Raw genomic sequence first — 17,791 nt, 5'->3', positions numbered from 1 at the left:
CAAACTGAATAAAATAACAAAAAAAATATGTTATTGAATTCTTTTATAAATTGTTTATTTATTTATTAATCAATGATAATAAAATAATTTATTAAGATACTTCAAATGTAGCTGTAATTTTGCACCAAAATTTTAAAGCAAAACTTAAATTTGACGTTCTATTTATTTGATAACGTCAAATTTTATACTATAACCCGTGATCGGAATAATATCCACTTGCCGTTGCATTTAGTAAATTTCCGACTTATTTCGTATGCTTTAAATGATGACGCACGGGTAAAGACTCGCGGACTCAACTGTAATACACAGTCAAAAATCATAATGCCAAATTTGTAGTTTATAAACATTTAGAATAACTTTAAAAATATTGTCCGTAGAAAAAATCTTTTTACATAAAATATTCAAAAAGCTGGTATTTTACACGAGTCACCTTTCATTTAATATATTTTATGTAATAAATAATAATTTGAGGCTGACTTTTTTTCAAGAAAAAATAAGCACCTATTGTAATTCTGTTGTATGTATTTTAATAAGAAAATATGTATCTACCTGTCTACATATTGCATACATTTCATACTGTATGCATGCACAGATAACGTAATTTTTAAATGACAGTGGCGGATCTACTGGGAGGGAAAATGGGGAAATTCCCCTCCGCCCTCCCAGCAAGGTCCAAAATTAGAAAAAAAAATTGTAGAAATATAAAAATACACACACCGGCAAAATTAGCCGAACACCTTAAAAATGGGATATGTTTGATGTCTCGAATTTCCTAAACCTGTTGTCCGATTTGATTGATTCTTTTAGTATGTTATAGCCTTATTAGTTAAGAATATCGGTGTAATAATATTGTTGCTAGACAGGTAAATATCATTTTATACCGGGTGTTACAATCATACTGTGTTTTTTTCTTAAAGTTCGGAACACCCTGTGGAATATTCTAGCATATATAAAGTATTAAAATTAAAACTCGATTGTAGACTTAGGCTTTCTTAACATTTTCTTTTTTGATTCATTTGCTTATGTTGGAAAATAAAAAAGTTATGTGCTTTAACAACTAGCCATGCTTTTTATCAATAAAAATCCTCATAGTAGGGGAGGACCGTATGCTAAATTTGCAGTTACTCGAGCGTTATGGGGACCTATTGGATTGTGAAGAGTGGGTGATAAAACCAACAAAAGTTAAGTTAAGTTTTCCATAAAGTGTGGGACTCTCCATTTTTTAATTTAATTTTCCATTTCCACCTATTGTTTTTTCCGATTATAGCGCCATCTATCAATAATTGGAAAAAATGTTGCGAATAAAACTTGCTTATTTTTACGTCAAGGATCCAAATCTGCAATAAAAATTGGGGGCTCATATTTAAGATTTTAAAGTAAACCCCCACCCCACCTCCATGGGGGGTCGTGTTTGGTGCCATTCGGTAGATTTTTGAAAAATATTGATAGGTGTATTTTGCAGTTTTACGATCTGATGTTCATTTCGCGAAATATCGCAGGGTTCGTATTTAAAATTTTTAATTTACCCCACCCCTCTCCGTGGGGTGTCACGAGCCCCCACGGAGGTGGGGTGGGGGATTTAATTTAAAGTCTTAAATATGATCCCCCAATTTTTATTGCAGATTTGGATTCTTTACGTAAAAATAAGCAACTTTTATTCGACACATTTTTTCGAATTATGGATAGATAGCGCTAAAATCTGAGAAAAATGATTGTTTCAAATGGAAAATTAAATTAAAAAATTAAAAGTCCCCCACTTTATGGAAAATTTAACTTAACCTTTTTCTGATTTTAGCACATACTCTTCACAATCCAATAGGTCCCCATAACGCTCGAGTAACTGCAAATTTAGTATACTTTCCTCCCCTACTATGAGGATTTATTGATGAAAAACATGGATAGTTGTTAACGCACATAACTTTTTTATTATCTCACATAAGTAAATGAATCAAAAAGGAAAATGTTAAGAAAGCCTAAGTCTACAATCTAGTATTAATTTTAATATTTTACATTTGCTAGAAAATTCCACAGGGTGTTCCAAACTTTAAGAAAAAAAAACACAGTATGATTGGTACACCCGGTATAAAATGATATTTACCTGTTTAGCAACAATATTATGGCAACGATATTCTTAAATAATAAGGCTATAACATACTAAAAGAATCACTCAAATCGGACCAGTGGTTTAGGAAATTCAAGACATCAAACATGTCCCATTTTTAAGGTGTTCGGCTAATGTTGCCGGTGTGTGTATATTAGCTGACATGAAACTTAAATCACAGACCGCCCAATTTAGCCCAATAAACACGCTAGTTATAAAAATTTTTGCACGATTGATCATTTTTGACTGTTTACCGTGACAGATTTTACGTCAGTAGGTGACATTTACTTGCAACTCGACGGTAAGTAATCCAACTCGACGGTAAGTACTCCAACTCGATGGTAAGTAATTCACTTACCGTCGAGTTAAAAAATCTCTTAATTTTAATTTGCAGAATTTCTAAATATGGAATTTTATCGTCTGGTTTATTAACGACTGTAAAAGTACGCTGGATGTTCGTTTTTGTATTGGGTACTTTTACAATCATTAAACCATCGGTTTGTTGGATGTCATTCATAGTAATATTATATAATTATTCTCTTCTACAGGCACCAGATATTCCCAATATCATTGCGACCTACAAATTATGAAAAAATCTTCATTAGAGTATTTCTTTTACCTAAACTAGCTTATATTACCTTGTGAACTAGAAATTCTTCATCCGGTGCTTCCATCAGAAATTTTTCAAATTGCTCCCGTGTAAAAATGCTCGCTTTCTTAGGCCTATAGCCAACATTTTTTCTCTTCAAATACGCGATCAAAGTTGAAAACTTGGAAATATCTATGCCATCATAAAGAAAAATGGTGGATTTAATCATTGAATATTCTGCCCAGAGGCTTCCAGGAGCTTTCAACTGCATATGTTTTTGAACGAAATATGCCAATAGAGTCTTTTCTTCGATTCTTAAATTCTTGCCTGCGCACCATTTTTTAAAACTTTGGTAGGTATTTTGATAACGGATTTTGGATTTTTCGGGAATAACTGCGGAACACCCTTCTTCCCAAGCCCGTTCAATTTCTTCAAATTCACTTTCGCTCATATTTTAATTTATAATAATCAAAATTGTACTTAAAATTATTGACAACTAAATAAAAACTCAATTCTCCATTGTTGTTATGCACCCTAGTTACTACCTAACAACCAAAGTATCTATCTTGATAAAATGAATGAAACTAATCAATATCACATCAATATGACGAAAATGTTTAATTTTATAATTTATAATGGTATCAATCGTGCAAAAAACGTTATAAGCATGTCGAACGTTAAGGGTAACCGATCTCAGACAATAATTGGAGTCGTCGCTCCGCTCCTCCTCCAAACAATTGTCTTCGATCGGTATAAAACCCTTACCGTTCTCCATACTTAATATACTATAAGGGAACTTATTTAATGCATACAGTCGAAAAACTGAAAGCATAGGGCTTCTCATTCACAGTCATTTGTTTCGAGCTTCTGTCATGTGTCACATAATATTAATATATTAATTTAAAATTAAAATTAAAAACATTAATTTTAAAAAATATTAGTTGGTCAAAGCTGTGGTATATATTTTTACCATAAATATACTTACGTTTTAAATACTGAATTTAAGTTTTTTTAATGTTCCCTAATATGTAATTATAAATTAATACGTTCTGAATGGGAAATAAGCCACAATTTTACCTAAAAATGATTTTATTAACGTTTCGACGCCCAAGTTGGGTGTCGTTGTCAAAATACAAAATAATACTAAATAAACAAAAATGTTGTTGCTTAGTAAAAAATTCTTCTAATAATTTTTTTAATCTGACTCATTTATATCGGCAATTCAGACACGTATTATACATTTTAAAGTAGACGACTTTAAAATGATATTGCCAATATTGATGAGTTGCGTTCCTGGGACGACTTTACTAAAAGATAGTTCATTCGATTACATGAAATCAATCCCAACTCAAGAATATCCGCCACAAAAAATCATAGCATGTGATCTGTCTTTAAAAAGACAACCAAATGCAACGGTGGCAATGAAATTCTCGCGTTAGAGATTCTATAGTAAATCACGAGGGAAAACCAGGAAAAACCTCGTGATACTATCTCGACATTGTAAGTATTTGGGTTTAAATTTAGTTTACTCTCAAAACTAATACCAAATTCTGACTTGATATTTTAAATTTTAAATAATACTAAAATACTAAATATGTACTAACTCGAGATGTTACTGATTTACTAATTGTTATTATTATTACTTATTTCCCATTTAAATACTTGATTATAAATTAATACGCTCTGAGCTTCGCCAGTGGCGCTCCTAGCGGATTACTAATTCAACTTTCACCGGTAATTTTTAAATTTATTATTTAATTGTTATCACTTAATATTTACAACGCAAAAAAGTGATTAAATTGTAATCCATTTTTTTAAGATTTTGCTAATCATTTTGACGTTCTATTGATAAAATATGAATTTCTTACTTCGGATACTTTCACAATTATCGTGTAGATGGCGCTAAGATTAATAGATTAATTTATAATTACATATTACGGAACATTAAAAAAACTTAAATTCAGTATTTAAAACGTAAGTATATTTAAGGTAAAAATATATACCACAGCTTTGACCAACTAATATTTTTTTAAATTTATGCTTTTAATTTTAATCTTAAATTAATCACTTTGACATTTATGTCAAATTTCCGGTAAACGTTTACAGACTTGCCACTACTGGCGCTCGCGAATTTGTAAAAATCCCCTCTACGTACGAGCTCACAGCGTTCCGCTCTGAGCTTCGCTGGTGTCGCTCCTAGCGGATTACTAATGCAACTTTCACCGGTAATTTTTAAATTTATTATTTAATTATTGTTATCGCTTAATATTTACAACGCAAAAAAGTAATTAAATTGTAATCGATTTTTTAAAGAGTTTGCTAATCATTTTAACGTTCTATTAATGAAATATTAATTTCTTACTTCGGATACTTTCATATTGATCGTGTAGATGGCGCTTAGATAATTTATAATTACATATTACGAAGTACTAAAAAAACTTAAATTCAGTATTTAAAACGTAAGTATATTTAAGGTAAAAATATACACCACAGCTTTGACCAACTAATATTATTTCCTATTAATGTTTTTAATTTCAATGTTTTAAATTAATCACTTTGACATTTATGTCAAATTTCCAGTAAAAGCTTACAGACTTGTCACTAATGGCGCTCGCGAATTTCTAATTATCCCCTCTACCTACGGGCTCATAGCGTATACGCTACTTTAATACCGTCCCTATGTGTTCGAAAGGTTACCTACCACTCCTACCAGGTACCCTGAAGAGGCTTAGGCCTATAACGGGGTTGAAATAACGCGTCTTCATTCATTCATATAGTAGTTTTCAAAAGTTTTTTGCAAAAAAAGCTCTCTTATAATCGTTAAAATCATGAAAATTCAGAGAAAAGTATTGTAAAGTGTCATAATAGTATTGGACGTTATTTAAACTATTTGTCATTTAAATAATCTTTTTCTTCATACTAAACCTTTTGTTTTAAAAGTTTGAGGTTTTTCAAATAGAATAGAGACTTTTCCATCTATACATTCTCATTAATAACCCATCTTTCTATTTCATATTTTTTTAAATAAAACATTCGAAGCAAGTTTTTACTCCTATTTAAAAATCGATTCTATTTAAAAAACAGAGTAATATTTTTCTTGTAAAAAAGTTAAGGAAAGTGCGTTCCGGCACTGCTAATTTTGCCATGACACCACTGATTGTTTGGTTTGTCGTCTCTGAAGAAGTAGTGACAAGATACTTCTATCTTGACTATGATATTTTTCTCCCAATTTATTATTTAATTTTTTATTGAGTTCGGTCATTTAGTTTTGAAAACATGAAATTATTATAATGTTCTTCTAAATTCTTTTTCTACTGATTACATCCACAGAGAACGGCAGTTCTCACCAGTGGCGCACAACACCCCTACATGCGACACCATATATACACGAAATTTTCGATTTTCTAAACCTGACTGAATTAAAAACTGGGCCAAATCCCATCTTAAAGTTTAGGAAAAGACTCGTCCATCCATATGTTACTTCTCCATTTTGGTCCAAGGGTGTGGATTTTACGGCCCTTCCCATTTAACGCCTGTTTTTCGTTCTCGTCCCCAAAACTCCCAAAAATTTCAAAAATTTAAGCCCGACATTTGCGGCTTCTGATAGCACAGATCATTACCTTTCCAACGCATGTTTAATTTTGAAAATCGGTTATACCATTCAAAAGTTATCGAGCTCAGAAATATGACTCAATTTTTATTTTGAATTAATTATATTAATAATAATTAATAATATTCAAATTTTATTTGAATTTTGAAACTCTTTTGTGGCGCGTTTACTTCAAATTTAGCAAATATTATGGAAAAATATTTTAAAATAAAACTAGAATTTTGTTTTGCATAAAATGAAAATCCATTTTCGCGCCACGTAACATTCATATCAGATCTTTTGTAGATGGAATATTTTATGCGCCACTCATTTTTACGGCGTTTAGCGGTTTTTTATTCTTGTATCAGGAGTTTTTCAAAGTTATTTATAAATTAAATGTATGAAGTTAAATGCAATGTTCCTGTATTACACGTCAAGCTTTATAAATGGTCACCTTTGTTGCATTATCTCCCAAATGATCTAGTGTCCATCGAATGTACACTAGATTTTTTTCTATTCGAAATAGATTGAAAAAAAAATATATTGAGATGGCCGGTAAATAAAGTCGGATTGCCCGTTGCCAGATCAAATTTAGCGTCGTAACCACTACAACTACATAAACCATTTGGGGAATAATCGTTAATTGGATTATACTTTTGTATCTTAATAACTTCTAAACGGCTTAACCGATTTTGATCAGTAAACATGAGTTTGAAACGTATTGACCAGTAGTATCTGATGGATCTAAGGTCAAGTATGATAACTGAAGCTGTTATAGGAATTATTGAGCTTGAGAAACCGTTTTTCTCACATGAAATAGATTTTATCATATTTATGAAGCCTATAACCTAAAAATTTGAATTTTCCCGGATATGAGGTATACACCGTTAGATTCGTCTTGAGTCCTTCTACAAACGCTAAGTTATTGGCGCAATTCGTAGGTTGAAATGTTGAGTAATTGTCGAAAAACCCAAAGTTTAGTTTTTCAGTTTTTCGGCTATACTGAGCCGTGTGTATGTCTGATCCTGACGGCTTAAACACCATTTGAAAGCTTAAGTCAACACTATTGATTTGGTGTATTTGCGGTTCTCCTACCTCTTCTTGATCCGAATATATATACCCCAAAAAAATATGCCGTTTTGTACCTACCAAGTCCTATAGCTGGCTTATGGGTGGTCAAAAGTCATAAACTACACCGGTTCTAAATCGGCCCTGACCCCCTCTGTAAACACAGAAAAAATATAAAATCGGTTTAACTTTCAAACACACATACATACATATCCACAAACATTTTCCCTTTTTTAAATGCAAATTGAGTCACATTTCTAAGCTCTATAACTTTTGAATGGTATAACCGATTTTCAAAATTAGACATGCGTTGAAAAGGTAATGATCAGTTCTATTAGAAGCCATAAAGGTTGGACTTAAATTTTTAAACTTTTTGGGAGTTTTGGGGACGAGAACGAAAAACAGACCCTAAATAAGAAGGGCCTTAAAATCTACACCCTTGGACCAAAATCTATGGTTGACATATAAATGGGTAAGTCTTTTTCTGAACTTTAAGATGGGAGTTGGCCCAATTTTCAATTCAGTCAGATTTAGAAAATCGAAAATTTTGTGTATATATAATATCGCGTATAGGGGGGTGTGGGTGTGCGCCACTGGCGAGAACTGCCGTTCTCTGGTAATGTTCAAAATTAGACATGCGTTGGAAAGGTAATGATCAGTACTGTTAGAAGCCGCAAAGGTCGGACTTAAATTTTCGAAGTTTTTGGGAGTTTTGGGGACCAGAACGAAAAACAGACCCTAAATAGAAAGGGCCGTAAAATCGACACCCTTGGACCAAAATGGATGGTTGATATATGAATATGTGAATGGCACCCATTCATATGAATGACATATGAATGGGTGAGTCTTTTTCTGAACTTGAAGATGGGAGTTGGCACAATTTTCAATTCAGTCAGATTTAGAAAATTGAAAATTTCGTGTATATAATAGTGTCGCGTGTAGGGGGTGTATTTCTGCGCCACTGGCGAGAACTGCCGTTATCTGGTAATCTTTTCGATATAAAACTAACAGCTTCGATAACTAATAAATCGAAAACTATTAATTTTATCAAAAAAATTTATAATGAACATTTTTTGCTTATAATTAATATTTTTACCAGCATTTGCGGTCAAAATATAAAAAAAAATTCCACCCTCGAGATGAGGTGGCAACCACCCCATGGTAAAAGCGTCTTTCGGCATCATATAGATTTTGATCCTTGGACTATCCACTACTTATTGTCAAATTTTCAAGCAAATCTATCCATTCTGTAAAAATTGCGAAGTGAAAAATTTCAGTTCCTGGACTAATTATACTTTTGGATCTCTATAACTTCTGAACGGCTTACCTGATGTTGATCACTAAACATGAATTTGAAACGTATTGACAAGTAGTATCTGATGCGTCCAAGATCGAGTATGATAACTGAACGTATTATAGAAATTATTGAGCTTGAAAAACCGTTTTTCCCATAAGAAATAGATTTGATCATATTTATAAAGCCTATAACTTAAAAATTCGAATTTTTCCAGATATAAGGTATACACCACTAGACGCGTCCTGAGTCCTTCTATAAACGCTCAGTTATTGGCGCAATTCGTAGGTTGAAATTTTGAGTAATTGTCGAAAAACCAAAATTTTCAAAGTTTAATTTTTCAGTTTTTTGGCTATGGTGAGCAGTGTGTATGTCTCAGCTTGATCGCTTAGGCGCTATTTGAAAGCTTAACTCATCCCTATTGATTTGGTGTATTTGCGGTTTTCCTGTCTTTCGTTGAACCTTAGATATATACGCCCAAAAAATATGCTATTTTGTATCTACCTAGCCCTCTAGCTGACTTACGGGTAGTCAGAAGTCAAAAATTAGACCGGTTCTGAATCGGCCCTCACACCCTCTTGAAACACAGAAAAACAAATTCAGATCGGTTTAACTTTTCCACACACATACATACATACATACATACATACATATCCACAAACATTTTCCATTTTTTAAATAAAAATTGAGTCATATTTCTGAGCTCGATAACTTTTGAATGGTATAACCGATTTTCAAAATTAAACATGCGTTGGAAAGGTAATGATCTGTGCTATCAGAAGCCGCAAATGTCGGGCTTAAATTTTTGAAATTTTTGGGAGTTTTGGGGACGAGAACGAAAAACAGGCTTTAAATGGGAAGGGCCGTAAAATCCACACCCTTGGACCAAAATGGAGAAGTAACATATGGATGGACGAGTCTTTTCCTAAACTTTAAGATGGGATTTGGCCCAGTTTTTAATTCAGTCAGGTTTAGAAAATCGAAAATTTCGTGTATATATAGTGTCGCATGTAGGGGTGTTGTGCGCCACTGGTGAGAACTGCCGTTCTCTGTGGATTTCAGTGAATTCTTAGATAAGCTTATCAAAATTATTGAGAGACTCATAAAAGCCCGACTTATGTCCTTTCTAGTTGAAAACAACATTTTATCACAAAATCAGTTCGGCTTTTTAAATAATAAATGCACCACTGATGCCATGTTTTCTGTACTACATGAGGTTTATCAAGCACTGAACAATAATCTTTACACTGCCACCGTTTTTTGTGACTATGCCAAAGCTTTTGATTGTGTAAATCACAACATTTTGATAAAAAAACTAAATTTCTACGGAATTCGAGGCATTTCTTTAGATTGGTTCCAATCTTACTTGGAAGATAGGAAACAACTAGTTAGAGCAAATGATAAAGACTCTAGTCTCAAAAACATTGTATGTGGGGTACCTCAAGGTTCAGTATTGGGTCCTCTACTTTTCCTTATCTTTATTAATGACATCACTAATTTAAAAATCGATGGAAACATTTTTCTTTTTGCAGTATCACTTGGAGCAACTCAAATATTGCAACTCTTCATGCTACTATAACTTCTGATCTACTTACAATAAAAACCTGGTCTGACTCAAATTTACTCTCGTTTAACGTAGATAAAACAGTAGCATTGTCTTATAAAGGAGCTCTTCAACCCTTACCTCTTAATAACAGATAGATCAGTACCGTTGATTCTGTAAAATTTCTTGGCATTTTTTTAGACAGCAACCTTAAATGGTCCCTCCATATCGATTTGTTACGGAAGAAACTCTCTTCAGCCTGCTATGCTATAAGATCTGTTTCGAATGAACTCAATTTAGCATCTTCCAAAATAACATATTTTTCTTTGTTCGAGTCACATCTTCGTTATGGTCTTCCTTTTTGGGGTTCTGGTACAGCTGCCCAATTCGATGTTATTTTCAAATTACAAAAAAGAGCTATAAGATATCTGTTTGGCCTCAGAAGAACAACACACTGCAGAAGTTACTTCAAAGATCACGGAATTTTAACCCTTCCATCTTTGTATATTTTAGAAACTGTTTGCTTAATTCGTAAACATCTACATGTCTTTCCACCAAGACCTAATCATCACTACTTCACGAGAAATTCTACGTTTGACGTCTATTTGCCGACCCCGTCCTCGAAGTTAGTAAAGAAATCGATATTATATTCCGCAAAAAAATGTACAACCATCTCCCCCTACAACTAAAATCTGCACCATCTTTTCCCAAATTCCGTAAACTGACAAAAGCCTACCTGCCTGAAAGACCATATTATTCAGTAGAAGATTATTTTAGTCAATAACTAAGAAATTACAGTACCCTTTGCACAAGTAGTATTTTTATTATTTTTTATCTATATTTGGGTGTCATATGCAGCAGCTTAACTTTTTAACTTTTAAACCTTTTTTATTAATTATTAGGTAGACTATGGATTTGCAATTTATTTAAATTTTTGCAATTGATTATTTCTGTTTTAACTTAGATTTATTTATTTATTTTATTTAACTTATTGACGATTTATGTAATTTTAGTAAATTGGATTGTTACTGTTTTGTTTTTTTTTACTATTTATAAGCTTTGTCGATAAAATTGTAAAATTTTTCATGGCAATAAGCATATTTCTATTCTATTCTATGTAAATATCAGGATAAATTGTTTTTCCCAATTATAGCGCCATCTATCCACAGTTCGAAAAAATGTCTTGAATAAAAGTTGCCTATTTTTACGTAATGAATCCAAATTTGTAAGAAAAACTGGGGGTTTCCATTTGAGATTTTAAAGTTACCCCCCACCCCACCTCCAGGGGGTGTAGTGCGGATTGGTGTTTGGTGTCATTGGATAGATTTTTGAACAGGATTGAACACGTATTTTTCAGTTTTTCGATCCGATGTTTAGTTCGCGAAATATTCGACCGTTCCGCTACTTTTGGGACACCCTATATAATAGTTAGAAAATATGTTTTTGAACAATCGTGGATTTTGAAAAGGCGTTAAAAGAATTATAAATATATCTAGTCAACTTGCTTAAGTATACTGTAAGAATTTCCGATCGTGTATAAACGCGTCTCCAGAACTTTTCTTCCTTTCTCTTCTAGTGACTTAAGAACATCTTCTAATTCTGGATTCTTATGATATTTGAATTCAATTTAACACTCAGCTGAGGAAACTAAACAAAGTACGGCAACACACAGAATCACTAACTTCATCATTTAACCGTTTAGCTAAACGTGCTCAAACTTACTCAAATTATGCTTAGCAAATATAGATTTTTATGACACGACGTCTTCAGGTAAATCACATGGCAAGAAAAATTTCAGTTCTCTCCGCTATTCATAAATAATGAACAAAAGTGGGCATAATATTTTCGAAAATTGCATAAAATTTTTGCAACTTTTTCAAAGAAGCAGAAACTATATCACCTGTAGAATATGAGGAAAACCCGAAAAAAACAAACGAAGCTTTTTCAAGATTTGTTTCTTTTGACGATAATTTATCGGTTTTGGAAGATACTGAAGATCTACAGACAAACAATAAAATCACCCAACTCAATATTGAAGCCACAGATGAGACCGAAGACGAGGATTTTTCCGATTCCGTGGAAATTCCATCCAACTGGCAAGCCCTGACCGCTTGTAATATTATAAAAAGTTTTCTGGAGGGCTAACCCAATGTCAATTTTTCTATTTATTATAATTTAGAGTAACAAGTGACTAATATTTTATGTAAAAAAAATCTGGACAAGATTAAGAATTTTTTTTACGAAAAAATAATTCTCTTTTATGTAGGTATTTTAATAAGAGACTATGTACCTGTGTACATACAATATTGCATACATTTCATGCTTAAGTATTATGCATGCACAGATAGTATAATTTGTTTTTTTAATAAAATAAGTAGGTACCTACCTAATAGTTCCAAAACCATATACATATGTGCCTATCTACAGCTGCGGTCACTGAATAGTTTACACCTTTATTTTTACATTGTACGTGTAACTAGTAATACTGTTAAGTCGCAGTGTCGTACGGATTTGCTAAATGTTAAAGAGATTGTAAAAATTTTCGCGTGTATTGAAAAATAAAATAAAAAGCTATTAAACAGGTCACAAATGCATAGAATGCATTTAAAGGACGCGCAAAAAAGAAGATCAATTCCCAAAGTCAACAATTGTAACTCAATTTTTTTTTAAATTCTTTCTATACTTTCTATTTTGTAAAATATATTTATTTTCTTTTGATTTTTTAAATATTAATCAATCTGTTCTGGGTCTGCCATTGGTAATGTCACTTCGAGGTAAAATGTGTGTGTATGTGTGTCTTGTTACTTAGTAAAGACAATAAAGTCCACTTTACTAAGTAACAAGACATTAATTCAACACATACACTATACATTACACAAACGAGGTAAAAATTAAAAAAATCGGCTAGGTACTAGATACCTATGTGCTGGTGTAAACTATACAATAAATACATCATCATTATTATATTATGTATATTCGGTGCACTTATTTCTACTAGCCACAAATGATCGGTTATTAGAATATCCCGTTTATAGGAATATTTTTGCTTGGCACGAAGGCTATTCCAATGAGCGGGCTCGACTGTATAAGATAATATGTTTTTGTAAGATCGAGGATTTCGTTCGAACAGGCTAAAGGCATTAATAAATCTATTCAACTTACTTATGCTGGAAGAATTTCCGATCGTGTATAAACGCGTCTCCAAAACCTTTCTTCCTTTCTCTTCTAATGATCTAAGAACATCTTCTAATTCTGGATTCTTATGATATTTGAATTCAATTTTACACTCAGCTGAGGAAACTAAACAAACTACGACAACGCTCAGAATCATTAACTTCATCATTGAACCGTTAGTTAAACGTGCTCAAATTATAGGAAATATAGATTTTTATTACACGGCATCTTTAGCTAAATGACATGGCAATAAAAATTTCAGTTCTCTCTACTATTCAAATGATGAACAAAAGTTTGCATAATATTTTCGAAAATTGAATAAAAAATTGTTTTATTAAGTACTTACAATTTTTTCAAAGGGACAGAAACTATATCACCTGTATGTAGAAAATTAGGAAACCACGAAAAAAACAAACGAAAGTTTCGAAGATACTGAAGATCTACAGATCAATAGACAAACAACTTAATACTGATGCCACAGATGAGACAGAAGACGAAGGTTTTTCCGATTTCGTGGAAATTCAATCCAATTGGCAAGTCCTAACCGCTTGTAATATTGTAAGAAGTTTTCTGGAGGGCTAATCCAATGTCAATTTTTCTAATTATTATAGTTTAGAGAAACAAGTGACTAATATTTTATTTATGTAAAAAAAATTCAGGAGATTACCGATTTTTTCACGAAAAAAATAATTATTTTTTATGTACCTACCTACATAATAAGACTATTCTAATAAGAACCTATCTACATTACCTATCTAATTATGTACCTATCTACCTATCTACCTATCTAATTATGTACCTATCTACATATTGCATATTTATATTTCATACTTATTAGTGGATGCCTGTACAGATAACGTAACTAGTTTTTTTAATAAGTAAAATAAGTATATTATATAATAGTTACATCACTGTATTATTCACATAAAAAGATCTAAAACCATATACATACATATGTTTATCTAATGCCATCCCCTCTTTGTGAACACATATACATATGTATCTACAGCTGCTGTCACTGAATAGTTTACACCTTTATATTTACATTGTATTATATACTGTAAAATCGCAGTGCCGTACGGATTTGCTAAATGTCAAAGTGATTATTAAAAATTTCGCTTGTAGGTATTGAAAAATAAAATAAAAAGCTATTAAACACGTCCAAAATGCCTAGAATGCTTTTGAAGAACGAGCAAAAAGAAGAGCAATTCCCAAACTCAATTTCATTTAAAAAACTTTTTTCTATAGGTTCCATTTTGTTACATTTTGTAAAATAGATTTATTGTATTTCGAATTTTTAAATTTAATCAATCCATTTTGGGTTTGTCACTGATAACGTCACTTTGAGGTAAAATGTGTGTGTTTTTTTTAATTTGCCTAGCTTAAATGCCTCGACAACTTAGACCATGCATTGGCATGGTAGATTATAGTGTAATCTGTAGTTTATGTGTTGAGTAGGTAAATGTCTTGTTACTTAGTAAAGACAATGAAGTCGACTTTACTAAGTAACAAGACATTTACTCAACACATACACTACACATTACACAAACGAGGTAAAAATTGTGAGGGTGTAAACTATTCAATACATACATACTTAGTTGTATAGGTAGGTACTAGGATTATTATTATGTATACCTATTTATTCGGTAGGTACACTTATTTTCTAGTAGCCACCAATGATCGGTTATTAGAATATGCCGTTTATAGGAATATTTTTGCTTGGCACGAAGGCTATTCCAATGAGCGGGCTCGACTGTATAAGAAAATATGTTTTTGTAGGATCGAGGATTTCGAACAGACAAAAGGCATTAATAAATCTATTCAACTTACTTATACTGGAAGAATTTCCGATCGTGTATAAACGCGTCTCCAAAACCTTTCTTCCTTTCTCTTCTAATGATCTAAGAACATCTTCTAATTCTGGATTCTTATGATATTTGAATTCGATTTTACATTCAGCTGAGGAAACTAAACAAACTACGACAACGCTCAGAATCATTAACTTCATCATTGAACCGTTAGTTAAACGTGCTCTGTCGAACTTAACTAAATACCTCCGAACTCACAACAAGCTGGTAATCAATGCTTGTGGTTTAATTTTAAGACGGGCAAACTTATCGGATTTTTTCTTTATGTTTATGAGAATTCCTCGATTAGATAGAATTTAGTTGATGTTTTAGTGGACTTATCTAAAGAAAGTGTGTAGGTAAAAAATTTAAAAGGCAGGATTGTACTGGTATACTTAAAAAATTGTGGTTATTTTGACACACTTTTGTATTTTTTAGGATAATATCGGTAGAAAATGTCAATTATTTACTTGAATCCATAACATGGCCTCATCTCTTACTAAGACTACGATGATGGACGTGGCATTAATGAACCTCAAACGGGAGGACATCATTATATTGTTTCCCAGGACTCCATAAAAAATCTGATGTGTCATTGAACATGGTAGGTAAATCTGTTTTACCATGTCACACATTTTATTTCGTGTCACAAGAAATGAAGTTTGACGATAAAAGTATCCTTATTCAATAAGAACATTCCAAAGCACCGAGTCCTGATGTAACTCTACTTTTACTTGAAAATTATCAATCTCTCCCATACCTGTCCTAACATTAGTTGTTACTCCCTCATACATGTTTCTCACTATCTTTAATTATTCTCAATAATTAGTACTCCTTTCTTATTGAGTGCCCACCACAGAATCTCTCGAGGAACTGTATCATATGCTTTCTCAAGATCAATGAATAGGTATAGTACCCTCGGAGATCCGTGGAAAAAATTTACACCCAAAATAACAAAATTCAGTTTGGCAACACTGTGCGAATGTTGATAGTAACATATCCTTTTTAAGATAAGCACAACTGTAATTTAGTCCAAACAAATTAATATATTTTTTTGGCAACAAAAATGAGATTTTTCAACCAAATAATGTTTCAAATATGATGTGCAAAATAATTTTTAATTGGGTTCTGCTAATGAGCTTGCTTTTTTTGTCATTAAAGTAAAAAAAACTAAATTTTATTCATTAAATCAATGTTGTCCGGTTATCGTCTTAATTATTTTAACTGTACTAATATCCGTTGAGTTATTCTGAATGATGAATAGGTCGTTAAAACATTTTATCTATAGCGGCTTCTGGAATATCTTAAAAATATCGAATTTCATTGATAAAATGCGCATATTCCACCGATCTTCGCTTCGACAATACTTACTATATGAGCGTTTATTCCTTTATTCCTGTATTTTTCCGCCAGCTATCTTATAATCAACAAAACGGTAAATAAAACAATAGAACGGCTAGAGAAAGATAAACGGAGGAACAATACAGTACCAGAGGACCTAGACCTAAGCGCTATGGAGCGCTACTCAATCGGTCAAAGAGACACTGGAGAAATTTATTGAAACAAGTCTGGAGCTGTCGTAGGTCAAACTGAGAGGAGTTGGAGAAAAAATTATTATACAGGGTGTCCCGAAAAGATTGGTAATAAATTATACCACGTATTCTGGGGTCAAAAATAGTTCGACTAAACCTAACTTACTTTAGCACAAATGTGGTCATGAAAAAAGTTACAGCCCTTTGAAGTTACAAAATGAAAATCGATTTTTTTCAATATATCGAAAACTATTAGAGATTTTTTATTAAAAATGGACGTGTATCATTCTGATGGCAGGAACATCTTAAAACAAAATTATAGTGAAGTTGGTCCACCCCATAAAAATTTTAAGGGGGTTTTGTTCCCTTAAACCCCCCCCCCCCCCAACTTTTGTGCACATTCCAATTAATTCATTATTGTGGTACCTACCATTAGTTAAACACAACGTTTTTAAAACTTTTTTGCCTCTTAGTATTTTTTCGATATGCCAGTTTTTATCGAAATGCGGCTTCTTTTTTAATATATTTACATAAAAAATGTATGGGGGTTTGTTCCTTTAAAATCCCCAAATGTTTGTGTACATTCCAATTAAACTTTTATTGTGGTACCATTAGTTAAACACAGTGGTTTTAAAACTTTTTTGCCTCAGTCTTTTTTTGATAAGCCACCCTTTGTCGAGATGTGGCTTCTTTTTCAAAATATACCTAAAAATGTAAATTATAAATACATTTTCAGATTATTAACAGGTCTCTATAACCGTAGTTAACCATATACAAATATGTGGTGGATTAGACAAATATTCAAAATATGTCGATAAACACTAGCTTATCGAAAAAGCACTACGAGGCAAAAAGTTTTAAAAACATTGTATTTACGTAATGGTGCCACAATAATAATTTAATTGGAACGTACACAAAAGACCCAAAAAATTTTGGGGGGTTTAAAGGAACAAAAACCCCATAAAATTTTTATGGGGTACACAAATTTCACTTTAATTTTTTTTTAAGATGTTGCTGCCATAAGTATTCTACATGTCCATTTTCAATAAAAAAT

The 17,791-nt window shown here is 32.2% G+C and overlaps 1 protein-coding gene across 1 annotated transcript in view; it reads right to left on the bottom strand.

Moving 5' to 3' along the window:
- LOC114325229 (carboxypeptidase D-like) overlaps window positions 1–15,463 on the bottom strand; it is a 43,211-nt gene extending 27,748 nt beyond the window's left edge. Inside the window, exon 1 of the mRNA XM_050656606.1 lies at window positions 15,189–15,463. Coding sequence (XP_050512563.1) covers window positions 15,189–15,369 — 181 coding nt within the window. The 5' untranslated portion in view covers window positions 15,370–15,463. The remainder of the gene's footprint in view (window positions 1–15,188) is intronic.
- Window positions 15,464–17,791: the final 2,328 nt, after the last annotated feature.

This window comes from Diabrotica virgifera, chromosome 7 (assembly GCF_917563875.1).
Source record: "Diabrotica virgifera virgifera chromosome 7, PGI_DIABVI_V3a".
NCBI lineage: Eukaryota > Metazoa > Arthropoda > Insecta > Coleoptera > Chrysomelidae > Diabrotica > Diabrotica virgifera.
The sequence above is the reverse complement of the archived record's forward strand: the minus strand, read 5'-3'. Positions and strand labels throughout refer to the sequence as shown.